Source organism: Trachypithecus francoisi, unplaced genomic scaffold (genome assembly GCF_009764315.1).
Source record: "Trachypithecus francoisi isolate TF-2019V2 unplaced genomic scaffold, Tfra_2.0 Lachesis_group5, whole genome shotgun sequence".
In the NCBI taxonomy this organism is placed as follows: Eukaryota; Metazoa; Chordata; class Mammalia; order Primates; family Cercopithecidae; genus Trachypithecus; species Trachypithecus francoisi.
In genome coordinates, this window is record NW_022681470.1 from 121110781 (window position 1) to 121127311 (window position 16531).

A 16531-nucleotide genomic window follows, 5' to 3' on the forward strand; every position below is an offset into this window, starting at 1 on the left:
ATCAACTGTACACCGAACGCCTAAGAGGTCAAAACAGCAGATATTTAAATAAATCAGTATCTAGAAGGTAAATTTGATTCCCCTGGATTACAGAATTAAGAACTGTGGGCCAGGCGCAGTGGCTCATGCCTGTAATCCCAGCACTTTGGGAGGCCGCGGCAGGCAGATCATTTAAGGCCAGGAGTTCAAGACCAGCCTGGCCCACATGGTGAAACCCTGTCTCTACAAAAAATACAAAAATTAGCGAGGCATGGTGGCATGCACCCATAATCCCAGCTATTTGGGAGGCTGAGGTGGATGAATCGCTTGAACCCAGGAGGTGGAGGTTGCAGTGAGCCGAGATTGCCCCACTGCACTCCAGCCTGGGTGACAGAGCAAGACTGTCTCAAAAAAAAAAAAAAAAGAACTAACTGTGAATGTACACAGATATATCTACTTCCTCTTAACATATACTACATCATAACATTGGCTGTCATATGCTCAAAACAGAAGGTGAAAAAGGCTAGGCACGGTGGTTCACGCCCGTAATCCCAGCACTTTGGGAGGCTGAGGCAGGCAGTTCACAAGGTCAGGAGATCAAGACTATCCTGGCCAACATGGTGAAACCCCATCTCTTCTAAAAATACAAAAAAAAAAAAAAAAAAAAAGCTGGGTGTGGTCGTGCGTGCCTGTAATCCCAGCTACTCAGGAAGCTGAGGCACAAGGATCGGTTGAACCCAGGAGGCGGAGGTTGTAGTGAGCCGAGATCACACCACTGCACTCCAGCCTGGGCAACAGAGCGAGACTCCAACTCAAAAAAAAAAAAAAAGAAGGTGAAAAAAAGCAGCCCTGAACAATTTTACTTTTCTAAGGTTTGGATGAAGAGAAGAAAAAGGGGGGAAGAAACTATAAACTGCCATCTTTTAAAAACTAAACAGTTTTCTGAGGGTTTTTTTGGAGAACACCATAAAAAAAAAAAATTCACGTTAAGTTACACCAGGTAAGCAGCCAGAACATTTCACCAGACAGTCTACAAAAGCAGTTATCTTAGGCTTATAAAAACTGGGCTTCTTTCGTTTTCACATGTCCTACAATTAACTCAATTTCTTTCCTCTCTTTCTTTTTGGTAGCGCACTGATAGGAAAAAAAAAAAAAAGGCAAAATTACACCCCCCAAAAGTGAAATTACAAAGATCATATATATGTGTATGTGTGTATATGCTTAAGTGGCATTCAACCTTCCATTACATTATCCTACTTGCTACACATTTAATTTGAAATAAAAATTTAAAAACCAAAAGGGTTTCTCCTGACCTACCTCTAACCTAAATACTCATTCCCACAAATATTTCTAGGCAAGAGTAGTTTTTCCATACTTCTCTCAAAAATGTTCTATGTTCACATTTTAACTCAAAACTATGCTATAGACAAGATAAAAGAAATCATTTTTCTATAAATTATTTATCCAAAACTTCCTGGATACATTAATATCAGGCTGCTTTAATTAAGTTTAAATGAAAATTGAATGTTTTAAATTATTTAAATCTTCCATGTAGCTAATTATTTCTCATTAGAGGCTGCTCATTCTTAACATGCTAAAACATTTGGTGAAATCCTTTAAGTCACTTCAGAAACTGCTTAATATTCAGTCCCTAGAGTTTCTCCCTAAAGAGCTCTTTCCTGTATTTTCAATACCTTTCCTTCAAAACTCAAAAAGAGAAGAAATGACAATGGACAGGCTGAAAATGAAGACCCTATACACTATCCTTCCCAGCAAACTAGCTTTCTATGCCATTAACATCCAACCCTACACCCATGACCAGCACTAGGAGGGGCACACAGATGTCATAACAATTAATATATTTGATTTCACTAACTTTTTAGCCACACAAAAAGTGAGCCAAGTTATTAAAAGTAAGTGTCGATATGCACACATATGTTTATTGCGGCACTATTCACAATAGCAAAGACTTGGAATCAACCCAAATGTCCACCAATGATAGACTGGATTAAGAAAATGTGGCACATATACACCATGGAATACTATGCAGCCATAAAAAATGATGAGTTCATGTCCTTTGTAGGGACGTGGATGAGGCTGGAAACCATCATTCTCAGCAAACTATCACAAGGACGGAAAACCAAATACCGCATGTTCTCACTCATAGGTGGGAATTGAACAATGAGAACACTTGGACCCAGGAAGGCGAACATCACACACCGGGGCCTCTTGTGGGGTGGGGGTAAGGGGGAGGGATAGCATTAGGAGATATACCTAATAGAAACGACGAGTTAATGGGTGCAGCACACCAACATGGCACATGTATACATATGTAACAAACCTGCACATTGTGCACATGTACCCTAGAACTTAAAGTATAATTAAAAAAAATAAATAAAAAGTGTCTATTTGGATTACGAGGCCCAATTCCAATACCAAAGAACAAGCCTTTTCAGGGAGTTGTGTGTTATTTGTAGTTTAATCAAATGCAGATAAATCTTCTTTGAAAGGCTCCCTTTTTGTGGAGTTATTTTTGTACCACTAGTGTGTTAGCCTACACTCTGATTTTAACTCTGACCTGTGAAATCATAACCCAAGGACAAAGTATGATTTCTTATCATCCTCATTTTATTAAATCTGCTCAGGCGTTTATAGTAATAAGTTCTGTTTTAAAAAATCAAGCAGATAATTCAAACGTTCACTCTTAATACCCCTACCTCATGAGGCCACCTCATTAAATTTTCTCCACCAGCATCTCAGAAGGTTGACATTTCATCATGGAATGCTGTCCTCCTTTCATAACTAAAGAAACATCTGCACAAAACACAGCTGTGCCCAAAATATCCACAGCCTAATAGTTAAAGAGTCTACTTCCTGATTCAAAAACAATCGCTTCTAAGGTGATAATTTAGCCAGAAAAGCAACATTTTTTTTTTTTTTTTTTTAAGAGATGGGGTCTCACTATGTTGCTCAGGCTGGCAGGCTGGCTTTTCAGTTCAACTGCAGGCCTCAAGCAATCCTGTCACCTCAGCCTCAAGAGTAGCTGGGACTACAAGCACACCCAGCTGGAAAAGCAGCATTTAATTTAAACATTCAGCAAATAATTACACAGTACAAAGTCCTGTGTGATAATGAATATAAATATATTCCTCTCCTCAGAGACATGCATATGATGATGTGACAGTCAAGATCTTTCTCGCCGTAGGACATCCTCCAGACAGAGCCCAGGTTACTAGAGGTCCTTCTAGGGGCTTTGCAGTCTCTCTCATTCTGTACTTCCCCAACGTGGAGCTGACGAGATGGAGTCAGTCCTTCTCCCTTTCTCCTCTCCCCTTCAGTGTTTGTCCACCTCTTTGTTGCATACTTCCACCTTCCCTTGCTCCTCTCATCCTGGCCCTACCTGTGAAATACAGACCTTGAGGCCTTCATCTATCTTCCCAGAAATCGCATCATTCTCTCTGCTTTATTGTCTCTTTGGGAAAATTACCAAATTTAAGAACCTCAAATATATGTGATATCTAACAGTGACATAAATATCCCTTAAATTTCTTAAATTCAGTCTGACCAAAATGGAATGCCTGATCTTCCCACCAAAGCCAATTATTCCACCCTCCTTCCTTATTTCAGTTAAGAGCTCCAGCAGGCTCACCACAACCCAAGCCGTCTTAAGGACTTCTTTGACTCCCTTTTTTCCTCAGCACCCCTCCACCCCACCCTCCTGTGTTGCCAGGTTACATGGCTTAAGATCCCTTCTGTCCATCACCATTGTTACCATCCTAATCCAGGTACTTGTTTCTTCCTCCTGAATTTTTTTTTTTTTTTAAGACAGAATCTTGCTCTGTAGCCCAGGCTGGAGTGCAGTGGTGCGATCTCAGTTCACTGCAACCTCCGCCTCCCGGGTCCTGGTTCCCAGGTCCTGGTTCAAGCAATTCTGCATCAGCCTCCGGAGTTGCTGGGATTATAGGAATGTGCCACCATGCCCAGCTAATTTTTGTATTTTTAGTAGAGATGGGGTTTCACCACATTGGCCAGGCTGGTCTTGAATTCCTGGCCTCGTGATCCACCCACCTCGGCCTCCCAAATTGCTGTGATTACAGGTGAGGGCCACCATGCCTGATCCCCTCTGAATTTTTTTAAGTGGGCTCTTATCTCCTCAACAACCCATCTTAAGTGATGCTACTGTATTAATTTTTTGAGAAGGATATATGTCCTCTGCAACTAGATGACTTGGTTTCAAACTCCAGCTATGCTACTTTTACTTCTGTGACCTTGGGCAAGTGACCCAGCCTCTCTATGCCTTTTTTGTACAATAAGGATAATAGTGCCTGCCTCATAGAATTGTTGTGAAAACAAAATGAATTAATAGTTATGAGCCCCTAGAACAGTATATGGCATACATTTAAATGCTCAATAAATGGTTCCCATTATTTGTAATTAGCACAGATCAAGTCATACCATGGCTGCCCCAAATCCCTCAAGAGTCCCATGGTGTACCAAAGAAACTGCAGGTTTCTCAGCCTGACATTCATTCTGTCCCCAGCCAACCTTTCAACTTCACATTCTCCATCCCCTACATGTTCCCTGAATACACACCAGGAAAACTGGAAGACTTACTGTTCCCTGAACACACGTCCCAAGGCTCTCCCCTCCTCACACTTGCTGTTTTCTAAGACCCCTCCTCTCACATCTCTGCCTGATAAGACCTTGTCTATCCTTCAAGTCAATCTTAACTCTTCCACGAAGCCTTTGCTGAACCCCTCCACCAGATGTGCCCCCACCCCCCTGTGAATTCCTCTCCTAGCATAGAGATTGTACTTCTCTTTTGGCAGATATCTTTCCTATACCTCAAACTGCAGTCCTGTTATTTTCCCTACAGGCTTGGAGCTCTTCGAAGGTAACATGTGCATTCAACATTGTTTTATTCTCTGCATCACCTAGCATCATGCAATATGTCAGGGTAACAAAAAAGATGGAGTTGGAGGTTTCAGAGCCACAGCCATTACTGTGGCACAGAAGGGTAAGTTCAAACTAAGAAAAGTACACACTCTGCTCAGGCTGGAGTCCTCAGCATATTTCAAATGTCAATTCAAACTCACAATATAAATTGGATGGTTTCTCCAGCAAGTCTTTCCTTGTAAAATACCAGAAAAACAGTAGACTATAAGAGAAATGTGATTGGTAGGCCTATCCCAAAATACCAACATGAAAATCACATTAAACATTTTCCTCATCTATCAATATTAAAATCAAAAAGCCATCATGCACAGTGTTTAGTTGGCTTAATTTCCTGCTAGATCTATCATCTAGCAATCCCAAGAGAAGTGACTCAGATCTCCATGGCTAGAGCTCATTCAACGACATATTAACATATTAACAACCTCTGGCATGTGAGTTACTGTAGAATTGAACATAATGACATATACACCATCCCCACTCTCAGACTCATGAGAGACCCCCAAACCCTAAAATCACAGAAACACAGGCACAACAATGCACATTCCCAACAACAGAGTGAACACTCAATAAACACTGCTGGCAGTGACATCATCCAGGTACACAGCCGCACATAACTCCATTCTGTCTAGAAGCAGAGCTGTAATCTGACACCAGAGACTCAGACCTCTTTGCCTCAGCAACTCTGGGCATTCATGAGCAGCAGCAAAGGGCTCTTTCATTCCCACTCTTACTTTAGCCATTGAAGAAGCATCCTCCTCCCAGCACCACTAAGAGAAAGGTCGCAGACCTCAATTTCAAGAACCTCTATGAAGAAGTGACAAAGATTGTTTTCCCCCAAATAAAAGATATGCTGTTGAAGGTCCAGAACACTCACTCTTCGAAGACCTGGTAGTACCCACAAATCCTTAGGCAGAACTGCCAATAACCTTTCTAACAACACAAGTCCAAGGAAGCTAATAATGATTCATTTAACTATGTTCATTTATCTGCACATTTGGTAAAGATAACAAGAAAGAAAATTTAAACATTTAAAACAGAATATATTAGACTCCTCTGAAACACCAGCTCTTTTCATAAAAGTATATAACCAAGTCAATTCAGCCTTATTTCTTATTATCTGATACTTATATTGAATAAAGATTTATCTCTGTTCAATTAATGTTTTGCTATACCTAAAGTATTAAGATATCTTTTTCCTGTAGATTAGTGGTCTTTTACAGGAAACAGTTCCCTACTTTTATTTTACACTCTCAAATCCTAATCCCACAGAAGCAAAGTAGTCAAAGAAAATAAATCAGGACAGCTACATCATTTCATCAGAAGCAAAGAAAATAATATCAAAAAGTTTGGGGTACCCAAATAAAAGTATCAATAATATGTCAGATAAAATGTTAGTCATAGATGTGACTCCGATACAGCTCCCTGCAGTTAATGTGTCCCACTTTCTGAAAAAAAGCTGCACAAACAAAAACATCCTGAGATAGAAGAGAAGCCTTGTAAACTATAAGGCTCAAGCACCTGTAATACATGCACTGCCCTGTACCCTACGGACACTCCATAAATACTTAGTGACTGATTCACAGGCCAATTAAAGAGTCTGGCAATGATAGTGTGTCTCCCTGGTCCTACTCTGAGGAGTGTTAGGAATCTCCAGTTGCTGTTTGCTGTGGTGGTAGGAAGAACTAAAACAGAGAGATGTCTGGAAGAACTAAAACAGATAGATGTCTAAAAGAACTGAGGTGTTGAAAGGTTCAAATTCTATCAATTTTCCCTGAACTTCTCCCCACGCACCTGAGCCTTAAAACATTGGTATTGTTAGTCGAATCACCGGGGGAAAATGAATAGAAGTGCAAAGTGTTTCCTCGTCAAAGAACAAGCTGAATGGCCAAGAGAAAAAAAACAAAACAGAAACTTACTTTTCATAGACCAGCTCCTCATCGATGGAGAAATAGTGGGTATTTACTGTGCTTTTTGGTCTATTCCTTAAAGTAGCAAAATATAACCGATCTGAAAGACAAGTTTAAAAGACAGAAAAAACATATGAGAAGTAGGGAAGTGGAAGTGAAGGGGGGTGATGACATACGAAGGATCCAATTTAAAGACCCCATCAACACGTGGAATTCTTGCAGAAACCTCATCTCTCCCAGAAAGCTAGAGACTCAAGAGCACAACAGATAGGCATGAGGAAGACCTGACAGAGGAACTCAGCGGGGTGCAGAGCACCCACATTTCCCTTGTTTCAGGCCAGCGGAGTAGCCAGGAAAGGGGGGTACCCGCAGAACTGGAGGTGCAAGTTTGGTTCCCAAATCTCCAGACCTCAGCAGCGGCGAGAAGGGGAAGAAAGAGATGAGCCTCCCCCATGCGGCTTCGGAGATTTGAAAAAGAGGAAGGGAGAGAGACTTAGGGGGTGTAGTTGGGGGTGTCCCGAAAACCGAAGTCTGCGATGGTGGAGTAAAGGCGACCGGTGAGCAACCGGAGCAGGCTCCCCATGAGCTGCTGAGTGCCGGAGTCCGGGCAGAAGCCGGTGCTGTCCCATTACGAGGCCGAGAAGCCATCCGAGGGAACTGCAGAGGGAGCAAGGGACATAAGAAAGAGAAGCCGGAAGCAGGGGGTCCTCGGAGAAAGGAGAGTCCCGAGAGGGGACGAGAGCGCGCGCAGCGGCTGCAGGACACTGGCAGCCTCAGAGAAGGTGGGGACAGTGTCGCGGGAAGTGAAGAGTTGGGGGCAAAAGAGCGTTGGAAGATGCGGGGCCGCTGCTCCTCACCTTTCATGAACTCACAAGCCCCGATTAGTTCCCCTGACTCCGCTGCCATCTTAAGCGAGATACGCACTGGGGAGGGCTGGGTCGTGGCCAGCTGAGGTCACTCGCCTCCGGGGGCTTCCCCACTGCCCAGGAGCCAGGAAGCTCACAGTCCCGAACACCAAGCCTGGCCGAGGGAGGCAGCAGGCGCCGAAGGCGGAGGCGGCTTCGGGGTCAGCGCGCTGGACGCCCCGGGGACATTCCGAGGGGAACCCGAGCCCGCTCCGCGCGGGGCGCACACGCCCCTGGCTGTGGCCGCTCCTATTTGGACCTGGCTGCTGCAGCTGCTGCTCCGCCGTCGCCGCGCCTGGGAAACGCAGACCAGCTCTCACGGCAGGGCAATGTCTTCCCCCGGCTTCCAAAGTGATCATGAAGGAGGAGACGTCTGGTCTTGATCGCGCCCGTGGCTACTCGAGCGGCAGCCGGCAGGACTTCAGTGCCCGCGGGCTGGCAGCAGCTGCTCCGGCTCCTCCTCCGCCACCTCCTTTCAGCAGTTACTCTTCCTCCTCCTCCTCCCCCTGGGTCCGCCCCCAGACCTTCCTCCCCGCCCTCCCTCAGCCCCCTCCACTTTCAGGACTCCGCAGCCATCCCTTAAAGGGACAGCCCGGCTCCTTTCTCCGCAGCAGCCCCAGTTACCAGGCACCCTGCGGGTCACTAGGAGCCGGTTGCTAAGGCTTTGTTGCCGTCCACCAATTGCTGTTCAGGAAATGGGGCCCTCGGCCCAGGGGAGCGGGCGGGGCCTCTAGGCCAGAAACTTATGAATGAAACGGCGGGGTTGGAAGTGGACATCGCTAAGGGCGCTGTCGCGGCCTGGGAGGCTAGGATGCGTCGGCGCCCCCTTTCTTTTCGGCACCCACTAGGTTCTGTCCCACTCCAGATTTCTTTTTTCTCTCTCTCTCATTCTCTTTCTCGCCCACTCACCCATGCTCTTCTAAACTCTTGCAGCGCGCGCGCGCGCACACACACACACACTCGTAAAAACCTCAGATCTCCGTGCCCTGCCTCGCCTCTAGCTAACATTTCAGCCACCCCCCACGCCCAACACTGAGGGGGTCTGCATCTTGATAAAAATACAATTGAAAAAGAAGCCCCAGCTCCTAGCTCACAGTACATGTATTGGTATCTTCTACACATACCAGACTCTGATATAACTTGTACTTTGTTCTCATGGGAAAAAAGTTTCCCATCTGGTTCTCCGCGCCCTCTCAACTGGGCCGCCACTGTGAGCGCAAAAGCATCACAAATGCCTAATCTTTACAGAGCTCGGGTCCCGGAGGGGCGGGGCGAGACCGCAGAGCAAGCCTGGGGGGGGCGGAGGGAATAGGCGAGAGAGGAGAGTCCATTGGTCCAAGGAGAAGGTTAACACAAAGGAATTTCTTTACATAGTCTCAGCTGAAGCGTTCCAGGCAGGAGTCCCGCTAAAAGAGGCCCTTGACTTGTCTCTGCGAGGCTCCAGGTACTGTTTGAATAACTTGATCGCTGGGCGTCCTACGGCTGTGCCTAATCAGCGTGCAGTCCCTTCCATACGAAAATGGCGCTACAGACCCACTATCCGAAGAGCATGCGCTCTGAGTGCTCTCTCCAGAAACAGCAAGAAACTTGTGGCTGCCTTTTCCTTCGCAGTCGCGTGTTGACCTCTAGGGAGAAAGGGAGCGCACCCGTGCAGAGCTGACCGAGGGAGCGAGACCTTCGAGGGCCAATTCCAGTTTTTGTTAGTGGGTTTTTTTTTAATGTGTGTTTTCTTTGTTTGAGACAGTGTCTCGCCCTATCACCCAGGCTGGAGTGCGGTGGCCCAATCTCTGCTCACTGCAACCTCCACCTCTCAGGTTCAAGCGATTCTCGTGCCTCAGCCTCCCAAATTGTTGGGTCTACAGGCTTGCCCAACCACGCTCGGCTAATTTTTGTATTTTTTGTAGAGACCGGGTTTTGCCATGTTGGCCATGGTCTTCAACTCCTGAGTACAAGCAATCCGCCCTGCCTTGGCCTTCCACAGCACTGGGATTACAGGCTGAGCCACAGCGCCCGGCCTCAAATTATTTTATTGAAAAAAAAAAAAAAACTAGTATTTCTTATATGAAAGATAGAGAAAAACAAAGTATATGAATCTTTCAATAAACTTACCCACTTTGTTTAAAAGGCTAAATAAATCCAAAGATTCTGATTTAAAATTCTTCCAGAATCTAAATTCAAATTCCCCAACAATTTTTCATGAGTTTTGTGTTAGAAAAAGGGCATTAGAAATAGAAGTTAGAGTTCTCATCCAATTCATAAACTTTTAATTTCACAAAGTAAATAGTCTAATGAAAAGAACTCCAATCTACAATTTCGGTGAGGCCAGATATAATTGAACACCCTCTTGTTATTTTCCAAAATGAATTTACAAAAATCTTTTTTATATAACTCTCCTGCTTAAAATTTTGATCATGAGGAATGAATTATCACCTAACAAATACAAGTCCTTAAGTTCAAATGAAAATGTTTATTTTTCCTTAGCATTTTTACAAAGATAATAAAACTCTGTATGTAATTTTTTTTTAATATTGCTTGGGGCTGGGCATGGTGGCTCACACCTATAATTACAGCACTTTGGAAGGCCAAGGCCAAGGCCTACGGATCACCTGAGGTCAGGAGTTTGAGACCATCCTGGCCAACATGGCGAAACTTCGCCTCTACTAAAAAAAATACAAAAGTTGGCTGGGTGCAGTGGCTCACGCCTGTAATCCCAGCACTTTGCGAGGCTGAGGCAGGTGGATCACCTGAGAGCAAAAGTTCGAGACCAGCCTGGCCAACATGGTAAACCTCCGATTCTAGTAATAATACAAAAAAATTAGCCGGGCGTAGTGGCACACACCTGTAATCCCAGCTACTAGGGAAGCTGAGGCAGGAGAATCGCTTGAACCCGGGAGGCGGAGGTTGCAGTGAGCCGAGATCGCCTCATTGCACTCCAGCCTGGGTGACAAGAGTAAAACTCTGTTTCAAAAAAAAAAAAAATTACAAAACTTAGCTGGGTGTGGTGGCACACGCCTGTAATCCCAGCTACTCAGGAGGTTGCAGTGAGCCATGATCGTGCCACTGCACTCTAGCCTGGGCGACAGAAAGAGACTCCATCTCAAAAAAAAAAAAAAAAATTGCCAGATGTGGTGGCTGACGCCTGTAATCCCAGCTACTCAGGAGGCTGAGGCAGGAGAATCGCTTGAACCGGGAGGCAGAGGTTTCAGTGAGCTGTGATTACATGATTACGGCACTGCACTCCAGCAGTGCCGTGTCTCTGGGCGACAGAGTGAGACCCTGTCTCAAACAACAACAAAATTGCATGGAAGGAAAGTGTCAGTATAATCAAATCTCTCTAAGCCATTCTAAATGGTATAGAAAATTCTACAAGAAAAATATGAAACAGATAATGCACACACAGCACACCTATAATACATAACAAGGTTCTAATGAGATCATAAAACACTTTATTCTCTCAATTATCATGAGGTCAAAGTTCCTGTTGGTTGTAGTTTCATAATAAAGGCATACTTTTACAGTCTATGAGGGAAGATAATGGAAGAAGCTTTTCCAACCACCCAACTTGATATAAATTTAAGGAATGAACTTTAAAGAAACAATAAAGAAGGCATTTCACATATAAAGGAAATACTAAGAGATTTTAAATATCGCTCAACTGCACAAAAGGAAGGTAATATTACACACAAATTCAGCAGGTAAATGTCAAAAGTGTCAAGTTTGAAAACAACAACTTTTTTTTTTTTTTCTTGTGATGGAGTCTTGCTCTGTCGCCTAGGCTGGAGTGCAGTGGCACTATCTGGGCTTGGTGCAACCTCCACCTCCCGGGTTCAAGCAATTCTACTGCCACAGCCTTCAGAGTAGCTGGGACTACAGGCGCGTGCGCCACCATGCCCAGCTAATTTTCGTATTTTTGGTAGAGACAGGATTTCACTATGTTGGCCAGGCTGGTCTCAAACTGCTGACCTCAAGTAATCTGCCCGCCTTAGGATCCCAAAGTGCTGGAATTACAGATGTGAGCCACTGCACTCACCCTGAAAACGACAAAATTTAAATCTAACTCCTGCAACCCATGCTTGTGTGCATGCAGTTCTAGAAAACTCACTGCTGGAGGCAGCGCTAAATTATGTCAAAAGCCGCTAGTTCTAATTCTGCCTGGAGGCTGCAGGACCTCTGATCACCCTTACTTATGACAGCTCTTCAAAAATGCAAAGACAGTTTCCTTGACCACCTTCCTTTTCTCCTTAGTCTTCCCCAGACAAATATCTCCATTTTCTTCAACATTGTCTTATATTACATGGCTTCAAGCCCCTCAGTCCAGTCTCTGCCAATTTGTCCAATTTCTTATAAAGTGGGTCCCAGAACTGAATGCAGACTAGTGATAAACTGGTGTGGCCAGTTCTGAAAAAAGTAAAAAGAATAGATGGAAGATTCAGATGAGAGCAAAATAAATGAAAAAACATAAAAGAATCAAATTTTGTCATTTAAACTGGTGTGGCCAGTTCTGAAAAAAGAAAAAGAATAGATGGAAGATTCAGATGTGAGCAAAAGAAATGAAAAACATAAAAGAATTAAATTTTATCATTTAGCTTCAAGAAAAAGAAAAGGAGAATATTCTTTTTTTTTCTTTTTTTTTTTTTTTGGAGATGGAGTCTCCCTCTTTCACCAGGCTGGAGTGCAGTGGCACAATCTCGGCTCACTGCAACCTCTGCCTCCCAGGTTCAAGCAATTTGCCTGCCTCAGCCTCCCGAGTAGCTGGGATTACAGGCATGCACCACCGCACCCAACTAATTTTTGTATTTTTAGTAGAGACGGGGTTTTGCCATGTTGGCCAGGATGGTCTCGATCTCTTGACCTCGTGATCTGCCCACCTCGCCCTCCCAAAGTGCTGGGATTACAGGCATGAGCCACTGCACCTGGCGGAAAATATTCTTTCTTGCTGGAAGAGGGCAAGGAAAAATGATCTCAAGATTGTCAAAGGCCTGACAGCTATGTGGTTTACATAGTGTATTCTTTTAAAATTATCATAATTTCTTATTAGAATGTATCATTAGAACATACTCTTTTAGTTGTTTATTCAGTAGTGATACAAAGTTACCAAAGAATGTAAAGAAAATATAGAATACATACTTCGAATTATTTCTGGAAATTAATTTTCACATTAAGTATGAAACATGTAGTAGAAACCTGTGCTGCTGAGTGATTTGAAATTCAAGGTAATTTGAATTATTTATTCATATACATATTTTGACAATTTTTTGATCCCAAAAATAATTTAAAACAGCTTTTAGTAAAATACATATAATAAAAAAGTTATTACAGTAGAACCAGAATACCAAAAATAAATAGCGTGACTCAGAAACGGTTCTGTTCCAGAAGCCTGCCCACAAATGATAAGACCTTAGCCTGGCCGGGCGCGGTGGCTCAAGCCTGTAATCCCAGCACTTTGGGAGGCCGAGGCGGGCGGATCACGAGGTCAGGAGATCGAGACCATCCTGGCTAACACTGAAACCCCGTCTCTACTAAAAAATACAAAAAACTAGCCGGGCGAGGTGGCGGGCGCCTGTAGTCCCAGCTACTCCGGAGGCTGAGGCAGGAGAATGGCGTAAACCCGGGAGGCGGAGCTTGCAATGAGCTGAGATCCGGCCACTGCACTCCAGCCCGGGCGACAGAGCGAGACTCCGTCTCAAAAAAAAAAAAAAAAAAAGACCTAGCCTAACCCAGCCACATTCTGTATCAAACAAATCACCAATGCCTGTTTAAGAATTTCAAACCAGAATCAAAGAAGTAAAAACCAGAAGGGACCTGGGAGATCAGCTAGTTCCAGTGTTCAAACAGACTCCATCAAACTCAAGGGATTTAGCACAAGCCCAATATGGGGGTGGGAGTGGAAGGCAGTGGATGAGCACTCAAGGCTTCTACAAAATAGTTCCTTTATAAACGGTTATATGGCAAAGTTAAAGGAGAAAAAAAGAGAGGGAGGTCCACAGTCGGTAAATGATTTCCCAAACTCACATAACTGGTGGAAATAAGACCAGTATTCATTATTTGCTGTAATATCAACAACCTTTTCCTAATTTTTCCCTAGTTAGCTTAAATTACATTGTTTAACTTATAGATTATTACACTTTAGCCATAAAGTGTCAATAATAATATATGCATAATGTCTACAACTATTTTCTTCAAGATATTTAGAGGAAATATTGAAATAATCTCCAAATGAAACAATATAAGATATTGCATTATCTGCCATTGCTATTGTTCTTGTGTGGCTTCTACAGAAATTTGAATTGTTTTCAACCCTGTGATTTATTAATGGCATACCAGCATTCTACAAAATACAGTTCAAGAAATACTGGTATAGTGAACATTAATGTTCACAATAAAACAAGTCAATTCAATATTCATCTCCTTCTTGACTAATGCAGTCAGTAAAGAATGGTACAGTTTTAGAAGGTAAAAGAAAGTTCCATGAGGTAATATACTTCAGAGTAGTCAATTTATTGTCTGTTTGCTATACTTATTAAACAAGTTAACAACTCAATACATTTTTTAAATTTTACAGAATTTATCCATCTATATTTATTTGTTATTACTACTTTTTTTTTTTTTTTGAGACAGAGTCTCGCTGTGTCACCCAGGCTGGAGTGCAGTGACACCATCACAGATCCCTGCAATCTCAACCTCCTGAGCTTGAGTGATTCTCACATCTCAGGCTCCGGAGTAGCTGGGACTACAGACATGAGCCACTGCACTTGGGTAATTGTTTAATTTTTTTGTAGAGACAGGGTCCCACTATGTTGTCTTGAAGTCCTGGGCTAGAGCCAGTTTCTCCTGTCTTGACCTCCCAAAGTGCTGGGATTGCAGGTGGGAGCCGCCGCACCCACACCATTCATACTCTTTTTACAGAAAAAATAAGTGAACATTTTTACTCCAAAAATAGATAATATTCCCCACACCACTCCTCTCCCACCATCACCATCATAGCCATGCTGAGAAATACTAGTGAGCTACACACTGTAATCTAAAGGTTTTTTATTTTGTTTTGTTTTGTTTTGTTTTTGAGATGGAGTCTTGCTTTGTCACCCAGGCTGGAGTACAGTGGCGCAATCTTGGCTAACTGCAACCTCTGCCTCCTGGGCTCAAGCAATTCTCCTGCCTCAGCCTCCTGAGTAGCTGGGACTACAGGTGCCCGCCACCACGCCCGGCTAACTGTTTTTTGTATTTTTAGTAGAGACAGGGTTTCACTATGTTGGCCAGGCTGATCTCGAACTCCTGACCTCATGATCTGCCCACCTCGGCCTCCCAAAGTGCTGGAATAACAGGCATGAGCCACTGCACCCAGCCGTAATCTAAAGTTTTGAATGTTCACTTCCATGTTCACATTTAATAATGTTTCTACTCTACATATTTCTAGCAGGAAAATAGTAGTAGTTAATAGTTCAGTTTCATTTAAAACCAAGCACAGTAGTTTATATCTCAGTTCTCACATTGGTTGCCTATCAGGTAGGTATATTATTATTTCCATTTTATAAATGAGGAAACACACAAAATACATGCTCAGTGTATATTCGGAGAATGGATAAATAAATGAGTAATTAAAATGTGAGGAGATGAACTCATGTGAATCACCTGGATTCATAAATCAGTTCCTTTGCAGCCTGGAGTAGTGAAAAAAATGCTGGATTTGTAATCAGAAGCGTGGGTTTCAGGCACTTCTCTCCCACCATCTGTATGCATTGTTTTGGACTCAGTTTCCTCTGATATTAAATAGAAATTATAATAATTTCTAACTCACAAGAATAACAGTAAAATTAAATGTGAGTTTCATGTTGTGATGCTAGACACTGTGTACAAATATGGTGCTGTACAAATACAGCCTAGCATTTGTATTAATAAATACAAGTATTTAGTAATATTAAGCATAGATTAAGAAATACTAACTTGTTTCCAAAATCTAATTTTCATAAGTCTCGAATGAATACAACTATTTGGATCTAGGTATTGTAATTTAATTGACTCCTAGCTAACAGCATAATTAAAATATACACTCACAGAGAAGTCCTTTTTATCAACTGAAGATAACTCCACAGGGTACAAATTAATGTCCTTTTTCATTTCTGATTGCCTGTGACCATATGCCTGTCTCTGGAGTGTGATCAGGGCCAACAAACCCATTCAGGGATCCTCAATGGATTCCTAAATTCCCCTGCTCTCACTCACGTTCTTTCGGTCCTTAGTGTTCCAGAAGCCTGGGACACAAATGTTGTGCCCTATGGTTTCCATGGTGACCCTTGACACACTTTTGGAACATATGTTTTCTGATGCCTAGTCCTGTGTAGAAACTCTAGAAGAAAATTATATTTTCGGCCGGGCGCGGTGGCTCAAGCCTGTAATCCCAGCACTTTGGGAGGCCGAGTCGGGTGGATCACGAGGTCAGGAGATCGAGACCATCCTGGCTAACACGGTGAAACCCCGTCTCTACTAAAAAATACAAAAAACTAGCCGGGCGAGGTGGTGGGCGCCTGTAGTCCCAGCTGCTCGGGAGGCTGAGGCAGGAGAATGGAGTGAACCCGGGAGGCGGAGTTTGCAGTGAGCCGAGATCCGGCCACAGCACTCCAGCCTGGGCGACAGAGCGAGACTCCGTCTCAAAAAAAAAAAAAAGAAAATTATATTTTCAATAAACAGGAGACCTTTGGTTTCCATTTTTTCAACCAAAAATACTATATATGTATTGAACATATTATTAATGGTTGTTCTTGTTGTTATTAACACCAATAATTGTAT

At 43.3% G+C, this 16531-nt stretch overlaps 1 protein-coding gene across 4 annotated transcripts in view; it reads right to left on the reverse strand.

Moving 5' to 3' along the window:
- CDC14A (cell division cycle 14A) overlaps positions 1 to 8236 on the reverse strand; it is a 168378-nt gene extending 160142 nt beyond the window's left edge. For 2 of the 4 annotated variants that reach the window (XM_033199723.1, XM_033199720.1), the window contains exons 1-2: positions 7700 to 8236; positions 6852 to 6942 (exon numbers count right to left, since the gene is read on the reverse strand). Coding sequence is in view for 3 of the 4 variants with exons in the window: in XM_033199720.1 (XP_033055611.1) it covers positions 6852 to 6942; positions 7700 to 7748 (140 nt within the window). In the remaining variant the exon portion in view is untranslated. The remainder of the gene's footprint in view (positions 1 to 6851; positions 6943 to 7699) is intronic. The other 2 variants (XM_033199722.1, XM_033199724.1) reach the window with 2 other exon arrangements.
- Positions 8237 to 16531: the final 8295 nt, after the last annotated feature.